Below are 10370 nucleotides of genomic sequence, written 5' to 3'. Positions count from 1 at the left end.
AGGTCCTGGCAGCTGTGTTGAGAGGATCCCATCCTCTGGATGCTCTGTCAGGGCCCTGGCAGCTGTGTTGAGAGGATCCCATCCTCTGGATGCTCTGTCCAGGCCCTGGCAGCTCCTTGCTCCAGGACATGCAGGCAGGTGACCCAAGGACACACCTGCTATGTCACACTCTGCTTTCCTCCCTCCTTGAGCTGGGCTTTCTAGCTGCCCATGCTGTACAAAGAACTGACTGGGCTGTCTGGACCCAGGTACTGAACACCCTTAGGCAAACCTCCTCCCAAATAAGTGTCCTTCTTTCAGATACCAGCTCCAGGAGGAGTGTTTCAACAGCAAAGTGTTTCCTGCCTGGAAAAGAGGGCAGGAGGGCTGTAGCCTTTTGCAGCAGTAATTGCTGGCTGTGGAAATGAGCTGGTACTGAGTGACCAAAGGGGCTGTGCTAAGCCAGAAATATGAAGGCTGGGACATGTTTACTGCTTTTCTTTCTAGAAAAAAAAAAATTAAAATGAACTTATGAATGACATCCTTACAGTTTTCCCAATGAAGTTTCAAGTTCTGAAAAGAGCACTAACATCATGCTTGTTTGCACTGAGAAGAGCAGTCAGGCATTTGCTCTTAGGAGCTGGAGTTCAGCTGTAGGTGGGAGACTGTGCTCAAGAGGTACCCAAATCCCAGCTCCTTAACCCACCCACATACAAGGGCAAAATTGGTTTTGTTGTTAGAGTTGTTAAATGCAGTAGTTATGATTTTGTTTTGATGGATTTTTCAAAGTTCTTTTGGATGCATCTTCAGTTTTGCTAACAGGTTTTTAAGACACTCTTTTTTCCTTCCCTGTCTCTTCAGCTATTGATGGATTTCTAAAAACTGATGAAAGRCAAAGACTGGCAAAGGAAAGAAGAGAAGAAAGGGAGAAATACCTTGGTAAGTTGTCAGGACATGTATCTATTATTTATATATATGTTTTAATAGGCTTAACTAACCAACGTAACAGTTTTTCTGTTCTGAATTTTAAATCTTRTAGTTCAGTCTGTTTCTCATCTTCTATTACTTCTTTTAAGTTAAATTATAAAAAATAATCTGTCTCAATTTGCAGTCAAATATTTMATATTATATATTTACAAGTTGACTCTCTTCTTTGATTTGTGTGCTTTTTTATATAGGTTTGTTTTCAGGTTACTGCTGTTACAATTCTGGTTTGTAAAAAWACAAAATAAGCCTTGAATAATACTCAGAATAATATGTAGGATGATTTGGTAAAGCAACCTTAATCTGTTCTGTTTTAGCCATATTAAAATACAGAGTAGAGTTGTTAAGTACAGCGTTAAAGCATGTACTTTTCTGAAAGTTGTAAAATGGTTAATCCTTCAAGAGAATGATAAAAAATATTATTCAGTTCCTGAATAACATAAGTGATAACAGTGATTTCAGATGTTTTTTAAGTAATCAGTTCTTTTTAATCTATTAACATAAGCAGGGAAATGTTGAGAGAATTGTAAAATACATATGTTAAAAGTATAAATATATATTTAAGGGGAGTGTGTGTATACACAGTTAAAAKAAATATATATATATGCATACATGAATAAAATTAACTTTTCAACATTGGTTTGGACTTTCTRTATCTCTATGTGTATAAAAAATATCAAACAGTTCACTTTTCCTCATTGTAATGACAGGAAAGGTCAGTAGCACTGTTCCTAGAGATTACCTGACAATACCTAGCAGAAGGAATTGTCAATGTTTTATGATTTTTGTAAAATTTACTATAAGCATGTATTTTGATGAAATGTCAGCTAAACCAGTATGGGCACCTGTCAAAAAAAAACATAGGAAAATACTGTTTTTCTTGCATTAAATAAACAAATTGACCATTTCCTGACAAAGTCTGGGGCTTTAGAGCAGTTATTTGGCATTTTCCACTACCATGGGCTTGGTCAGCAAGATCCCTTTTGGTATTTCTGGTGAAAATCTGCTGCTCTTCAGCACTTAAACTTCCCCTAGYTTCTGTCTATCAGAGACTTAATTCTATTCCAGGATACTCAGTTAGGCTGTCTCTTCTTGTCTCCTGATTATCCCTTCTTTTCTGGTTGCCAAGAAAGTGATGTGATGATTAGATTGGAAAAGACTTGGAGCAGAAGAGACGAGAAGGAAACTGAAACCTGGAGAATTTGGGAGTGGTTAACCCAGAGGATTTGGGAGGTGGTGTCTGCAGTTTTCTCCCAGGCATCATATGTACCTCCTGGAAACATATTTCTGTAAGATTAAAACCATTTTTGTAATGGGGAACTTTGGATTTTGGTGACAGTTTGACTGGGACACGTTTTCCTTTAGAAATTCAGGAAAAAAGCAGTGTATTCCCCATAAGGTCAGGCCTTTAAGCAGTCAGCAGGTACTAAGTAGCAATATGAAGTAATTTTTTCACCCAAACCAAAGCTCATTAACCAGTGGTTTAGCATCCCTAAATTAAGCAACAAGAATTRTATGTGTGTCCATGATGACAGAATTGTTTACTTCTCTGTCCAGAATCAGTCCCAGGTTTCACCTACTTACTCATAAGGTAATCTTAGCACAATTTCTGGACACCTCACTTTATTTTTTGGTTTTTATGAACTCCAGCATGCTTTTTTCACCTGCTCTACTTGATGTGGCTAGCAGTTGGGAACAATTAATGCCTGGTCACATTTTGTCCACTGTTTCTGAGGTATTTGACAAATCTGACTCTTGATGCATTTAGTCCAGGCTCACTGCATCACTGACACACCCCTGTCTGAGTGGGGAAAATGGGTGGATTTTCCTAAGGCAAAAAGGGAAGACAATATGAGTTCTATTTCTGACAAGAATAAGCTGGAAGATGTTCTGCAAAGCAGGCTGGATTTGAGGAAGAAGTGTTGTATTGTAGAAGGATTCTGTGTTCAAGGGAAGGAAATGGAAAAGGATCTGGGTGTTGGAAGGATCTGGGTGTTGGAAGGATCTGGGTGTTGGAAGGATCTGGCTTTAATCCAAGAGTGTAAGGATGGAGTGGGGCTAAGAGGGACTGGAAGTCACAACCTTGGGGCAGGAACTGAGGGGAAAAGGCTGATGTGGGAAGAGGGATTTGGGATGGCTGGACAGGAGCCTAGGAATGATGGGATGATAATGTGAGAGAGTTAAAAGGGTGACAATGTGCTGTACAAGGAAACAGGAACTGAGGAAACACGGTGAGGCTGAGTAAGTGAGCAGGAAGAAGGACTAGCTCTKGTACAAACTGTTAATTCTGGCTTTCCCTGCCTTTCAAGTTCTTAGCCTGGTAATATGCCTGGTAATATTCCTGGTTTTGGCTGTGTGTGTGTGTTGGTATGTGACACTACAGGCTTGTGAGTATGTAGGCATGCTTACTGACCTCCTCTTTCCTGCCTTTTTATGGAATACACTTGCATGGGAAATGGATTTTTCCTTATAATTTGCCACATCAACTCCTGCTACTTGTTCTCCTATGTACACCTGAAGCAACAGTCCAATATGTATTGTTGTAATCTGAATTTCTGTAACAKCAGGGTAATGTCCTGTGAAGATTATTGCTCCAGTTGGAATACACAGCTGGGCAAACCCTCAATAACAGAAGTATTTTTTTTTTATGTGAAGAACCAGAAGTGGGCAAAGATATAGCACCAAATCGTGAGCTGAATGATATCTTTTCAAAACTTCATAGAAAACTCAGCATATGTTGTTTACCTGTAGCTATTTTGAAGACATCTCCATAACAAAAAGCACACTTWTAAAGAAATCCCAAAGGCTTTTGCTTCAAAATATATGCCTGATTTCCTTCMAAGCTTGCTAGGAACAGTATGTCTGAAAAAACAATTTGGCTTTAAGCTTCAGAGGGGTTTGGAACATACAGAAAAAAAATTGTTAAACTATTCTGTACACTGTTTCTGCACAGGTAAGGGGTACAAACTGACACCTATAKARGTACAAGGGCTTCCCTATCTGTTGRCAAATCACTTAGATTTACTAACCATTTCAGCACTTCAGTGCACTATATTTTTAATCTCAGTGGACTAAAACCCTGTGTAGTTGYATTTGTTGTTTTACACTATTGTTTSATGTTATYAAATAATTTTAAAGCAGAAGCAAATTTGCATGAAGTGAAAGGCACCTTTTTCTCTGTGCAAGCTGCTAGGGAACAGCAGATACTGGAGAAGGAGAGAAGAGCAAAACTTCAATATGAAAAACAAATGGAGGAGCGATGGAGAAGACTGGAGGAGCAGAGACAGAGAGAGGAGCAGAAGAGAGCAGCTGTTGAAGAAAAACGGAGACAAAAGCTTAAAGAGGAGGAGGTAAAGTCCACTGGGAGATGGAGGGCAGCATTAAACGTGGCTGAATATCGACGTGCATGAAATGAGTGGAGATGGGAGCAATTACTGCAAACCCCATCACYACAGCTCTAAGTAGCCTTTGTACATCAAAAACACTTTGCAAAGCAATTGTTTAAAATTCTTGTCTGATCTCCTGGAGTAGTCATCTACTATTGCTAACATATCTGGGACTCTGATTGTCAAATATAAARCACCAGCTTTCTGGAAGGAACTCTTTAAAGATGAGTGTTTCCAAAAAGGGAAAGATTTTTCTTACTGTTCTGTTTACTGTCCATGAAACAGAAATAATATTTGTGARAATGTGTTCTTTCGTTTTTCCTTGRYGACAGAAATTCAAAAATTTSTACTTAAAGCAGTGAAGAATCTGGGCTRTTTTCAAATTCTAGCATAGAACAGAATTACTCACATATTTTTAAGCATCTTCATACCCTTCCTCTCTTCTGTGCTCCCTGCTGAGATCATTTAAGGTTCTTTTTTTGCTCTAGTGAGTCCAATTTCTGGTACAGCTCTCTGAATGCAGCGTGTGTATGTATATCTCTGCATGACATTATGTAGAGAACGCTACCCGCAACTGATAAAGAATTAATGGTTTTTGAAAAAGAGGGCAATGGTTTAAAAAAAAAAAAAAGCCAAATGAAAATATTTCCCCAGTTCCTAGATAAAAAAGCTTTAAAAATGCACAATTCTTAACTTCCTTTTTTCTGTCCCCCACCCTTTCATTCAAATAACTTTGCAGGTGAAACACTTCTGCATGATTTCAGAATAACATACAGTTCATTGAATTTTTGGTTTGGTTCTTCACTTTAACTTGAAGAGATTATTATATCCTGTCATTTGTTGTTCAACTTTAACATACTTATTGTGACTTCTCTGTAATGGCTGAGAATTAATTTTAAAATATTTGGTCATGTAGTTTCTTTCTAATTCTAAGGAAAGTGGGAAAAAGCAGAAACAAAGGGTGGGAGGTTTCTCTCCTGTGTCATGTACTCCTTCCCCAGCATTTCATGCTGTAATAACCTTTCAAACCTTTCAAAGCTATTAAAGTGAAATCAATTCCCTTTGTGAGGGTTGTAAGGGGAAGGGGCAAGTACAAAAACCTCCTAATCCATGTACTGAGAATTGGGACAGAGAGGTGTAGAAAGTGGGTGAAAAAAACAGAGAGAAAGAAGGACTTTATTRTGGSACAAGCTTCTTTTATTTACTTTAGTAATTAGAGTATACATTTGTGTYAAACATACATTGGTTAAGAGACAGCTGTTTAATTAGCAATTAGAATATAATTGGTGAGTTTGTAAAAGTTACAGTATTAGTAATGCTTATAATTTTTAGCAACTTGCGTTATTAATTCTACATTTTAATACGCTTTTCTCAAGGATGCAATATTTTTTTTTTATATATAGACTATTAACATTTCTTTCTTTTCTCAAGCCTCAATCATACACAATAATTAGCTAAGTTTCAAAATCAGAGCTTGCACCCATCTCAAACTGCATGCATAGTAACAGTGGAGGTTTGAGTAAGGATGGTGATGAACTTGCAGCTCCCTGGGCATTGCAAGTTACTCACTGCTTGTGAGTCATTCTGTCCATTTGAGATCATCTTTACTAAAAGAGCTTTGAACATGGATTTCCTGCACCAGGGATGCAGGGGGTGCAGCATCTCTCAGTGTTTGTTCTTTTACAAATGGTTTACTCTGGCTGAGGACTGGATCACCCATTTGACTTGCTCATCAGGTATCTGAAATGACAACTTGAAATTTTCTTCCTTGTTCCCTGCCTTGTTGGTCATCCTTTATATTTTCTTTGAGTTATTTTTCCTTGTTTTATTTAACACAGCAGAAATTATTGTGTATTTGTGATAGGAGCAGGTTATATAAATTTCTCTCTCCAAAATGTTGTTGTTGCATTTGTAAGAGTTTGAGAGAGGGGAATGGCTCTTAACAAACTGGTGGGGGCTTGCTGGCTCCTATTTTGCTTGAATTTTGCTTACAAAGGACTTCTTTAAGAGGTGGCTAAAATTCCATTTATTTTGCTTACTTTTCCCCCTCTACAATGCCAGATAAGAAATTTGGTTTTAAAGTCTCTCTTGGTAGAGATCAAGGTATTCTGTCAGAATTCTTTGGGGCAGCTGGAGCTTGTTGCAGAGCACACTGGAWGTGTGTCTGATTCTTCAGGAGGAACTGAATACATAATGTTTAGAAATTATTCTGTTTACATTGGCTGCATTTTTTTTATCCACAGAGGTCTTTAGTATCACTGCCCTTTCCTTTGTATACTTTTAAAGGTGCCCACTTCTTTTAGTAAAAGCAGTTCTTGAGCCTTGAGGAAAGCAGCATGTTGTTCTTTCTTTAAAGAAAATTTACARTTTTCTTTTAACAGGGARCTGGAAGTTAAGCTMATCCTTTTTCAGCTAAAATAWTTTTTCTCCCTTTTCCTGTCTTGAACTTTCATGTGACTTGGAATACCTTGTAAATAGATAACCTGTAACACAGGTTATTATTGGGAAAAAATAGTTTTGGTGAATGTGCTCTAATTGTTACATTTGTTAAAAAATACATGCAGAGAGTGAAAAGCTCACAAGATTTTATAGCTTTAATTATTTACTGTACACCTCTCCAAAGATGAAGCCAACTGGAAATGTCAGGGAACAGTGAGCTACTTGCATGCAATGCTGTACATAAAATGAATAGGAAGAGTTGGTTTTGGGTTCTCGTAGATGTTTGTGTTGTAGATATGAGGAGATTTGTTTAGAATTGCTTGCACAATTCTTTTTAAGTCATAGTACTTGAAATTTTTTTTTTTTCTCATCACATCTGTGTTATATTTTACACAGAAAAAATGAAGGTACTTAGTCCCAATTATTTCTCACAAATGAGTTTTGAAGGGGTGGACTTTTGGTTGTTTTTAATTTAGATAGTACAAATGTTTTTTTCTGTTGCTCAAGCTGAGGAAGACCTGCATGTATAACTGGATTTTGGAAAGTAATGTATATTTTAGATACCAGCAGTAGATGGCTCTCTTTTATGTTTTTATTCATTCTTAATTTAACCAGCATGCAGTGTTTGTGCTTTATAAGGTTTTTTTTGTGTGAAAACTCACTATATCTTGAGAGCAGACATTGTTTCCTCTATCTGTGGCTGTTAAGAGTTCCCAAATGAGATCACATGGGCAGTTTGAGATGTTTTCAACAAGGTGCTTCATCTACAACATAGACTGGAAGGGTTTTTCACATTGTTTGCTGATGAAGGAAAGCTTTGTCTTGTGGTTTAGTTTTCATCATGGAACAAATTATTTATGTATGAGGAAGCATGCTATGCTTCCTTATGTCTTATTATTTTCTTTTTAATTTTGTGCCAGTTTAAAATGTTTTTTAATGGCTGTTCTTTCTTTGTGAAAGGCAGCCTTCATATTGTTCTTTATCTAACCTGTGTCTGCAGAGGTTTCATGATTTTTAATAATTATATTCTATAGGGCTTTAATGAAAAGCTCTTTGCAAATGAAAAGGAATGATCCTCTCTAAATAATATAACTGAAGATTTCAGTCTCAGATTGTAGGTAGGATGGGCTTTCAAATGTGTATGAAAAGGCATTTTATTTCTTTAATCTGTTTCACTGTGCATTTTATTGTTGAAACAAGACTTTGATAGTTGGTGGTGTAAGTGTATTCTGTGGTTTGCAAACTATAGAATATTGCTCATCCTTACTCCAAGCATCATTTTAAAAAAACCCAAACAAAACAGCAAACAGAAATAAATCACCCAGATAATTGAAATTTGACTATTTTAATATTATCCTTTTTTATTAATGTATAACAATATTCATTAGAAATTGGGGGAAAGGAARATTGCAGAAAAGCAGAAATTGCAACAGCAGGGTGGGTCACCTGGCCAAAAGGTAACAGGGACAGGAGAGCTAGGAATCAGAGAATGAAAGAATTTCCTTTCATTAAAGTCTTTSTAAAGAGGGTAATAGAATATTTTATAGCACAAGGGATTTTTAATAAAAATAGGAGAAAGAAGCTTAAAGATTAAAAACCGCTGTGGCTTGCTGTTGGTACTGATAGATAACTTGTAGCAGGGTTGGATGAGGTGGGAAAAATGAGTTCAGAAATAAATTACTGCAAGTSAAGATAGTAGAAGAGATTCTTCAAAAATGTGGAAAAGGTAAAAATATGTTGTAGATAACCAGAAGATGATGAGAGGACAGTAGGAAGTCAATGAGCAAGAGAAGAACACCAGGAAGGTAACACAAAGTTTACACCAGGAAGGTAACACAAAGTTTACACCTATGTGTATTAAAGTATGAAGATTACTGGAAGTGCCTGATATTAGTCTGATGTGCTGAAGGATCTGCACCAGAGACAACTGGCTCAAAACCAGTACTTGAACAAAGACTGATTTTTTTTGGTAAAATATCTCGGAAAAAGGCAACAGGAAAGCCAAAGGCRTTAATCAGAGAGAGAAAATCTGCCCAAGAGATGTATGAAGGGTTTTCCACRTTCCACAATTGATCTGAACTGCCAAAAGATATTGGAGGTAGAGCAGGGGATTGATAAAAATCAGAAGGGGTGTGATGGAATCACAGAAGCCTGCCAGATCCAGTTTGAAGTGGGTAAGTGTAGGAGTTTTATCCTAGACCAGAAGGACATAGCAAAGGTAATAAGGACTAGCACCAAAATTAGTAACAGGATCAAAGGGCTAAAATTCAGCGTGGCAGGAGCTGGAGGCAGCAAGAATAGAGGGATCTTTCACAGGAGGGGTTGGGCTGCTGAAATGTGAGGGTGAGGAGGTTGCCAGATGCCTGTGAGGTGCTGGGAGGAGGAAGGGAAGAAGCTGTTAGATGATGGAACTGTGGGTGGGGAAGAAYCACATTTTATCTGCTTGAAAGGAGGAAAAGAAAAGGTGCAGGGATCATTGCCACAACAATAAATCACTGAGAAACTAGCAGAGGGAGGAGGTGGGAATGAAACTCAGTGGAGGTCTTTGAGTGAGAGTCAAAAGGTGATGGAGAGGGAATAAAATGACCATACTTAGCTGTAAGTTAAAGGTAGAGCAAGATTTGGGGAGGGAAAAAAATCAATTTTATTTTTCCCCATTGTAGAAATCCTAAGTCATGGAGAAGAATGTGGGGATAGTGGGGGGAGAAAAATCAATCTTGATACAGTATGATCCAGGCATGCACTAAAAAAAATACACAGAGAAAAAAAAATCAGATCTTAAATGCCTGGTCTTCAGAAACATAGTGGAAGAAAGGAGGGAGCTTTTGTAAAAATAAATAAATAAGTAGGGCATCCTGCAAAGTAACCTACTTTGGGTTTGAAGTGATCATTTATCTGAGTGACTAGGTGGAGCCACTGGCATTGCAGCAATTGAACCGAGCTCRGAAAGGGATGGGGAGAAATCCCGATGCCTGCATAGACAAGAAGGAGTTAATGCTTGTCGAGCATTATTCTTATACAAATTAAGTCGGGAGCACAGCAGCAGCCTCAGCAGCAGGAGCAGATGCTAGGCAGTGATGCAACCTGTGTTATTTACTTAGGCCTGGGTGACCTCAGTGCCTCGCAGACAAAGGATCCCCAGATCTGGAGGTGGGTGCATTCTGATCCCTTCTTTATTCAGTTCTTCTGCTTTTCCTGCCAGCAGCCTCCTGCAATCATCCTGCGTGGAGCAACAGGGCGTGGGTGGATTTTTAGTGGATTTTTAGTGGATTTTTAGTGTATTTTTAGCATGGTTTGGGATGCAGGGGAAGGAACCCCTAAAGGAGTGACTGAGATTTGTTTGTACCAATTTTCAGGAGCGTTTAGAAGCCATGATGCGCCGGTCCCTTGAACGCAGCCAGCAGCTGGAGCAGAAACASAAGAGATGGTCGTGGGGAGGAGCACTGGCTGCAGGCTCAGGAGGCAGAGATGGTGAGTGGAACTGCCTGCATTGCAGATCTGCAAAATGCATCAGATTGTGCAGATTGTGAGTACCATGGGTTTGTAGTAGGGTGGGACTGGAGGGGCTACTTCAGTGATGCT

The 10370-nt window shown here is 38.4% G+C and overlaps 1 protein-coding gene across 3 annotated transcripts in view; it reads left to right on the top strand.

Annotated features, from left to right (window-relative positions):
• Window positions 1–515: 515 nt before the first annotated feature.
• The window catches only part of MAP7D2 (MAP7 domain containing 2), a 36541-nt gene continuing 26686 nt past the window's right edge, over window positions 516–10370 (top strand). For 2 of the 3 annotated variants that reach the window (XM_057387417.1, XM_057387416.1), the window contains exons 1-4: window positions 516–657; window positions 841–918; window positions 4150–4313; window positions 10145–10259. In XM_057387417.1, coding sequence (XP_057243400.1) covers window positions 573–657; window positions 841–918; window positions 4150–4313; window positions 10145–10259 — 442 coding nt within the window. In that variant the 5' untranslated portion in view covers window positions 516–572. The remainder of the gene's footprint in view (window positions 658–840; window positions 919–4149; window positions 4314–10144; window positions 10260–10370) is intronic. The other variant, XM_057387418.1, reaches the window with a different exon arrangement.

Source organism: Malurus melanocephalus, unplaced genomic scaffold (genome assembly GCF_030028575.1).
Source record: "Malurus melanocephalus ecotype Western Australia unplaced genomic scaffold, MMel_1.1 scaffold_1210, whole genome shotgun sequence".
NCBI lineage: Eukaryota > Metazoa > Chordata > Aves > Passeriformes > Maluridae > Malurus > Malurus melanocephalus.
The sequence above is the reverse complement of the archived record's forward strand: the minus strand, read 5'-3'. Positions and strand labels throughout refer to the sequence as shown.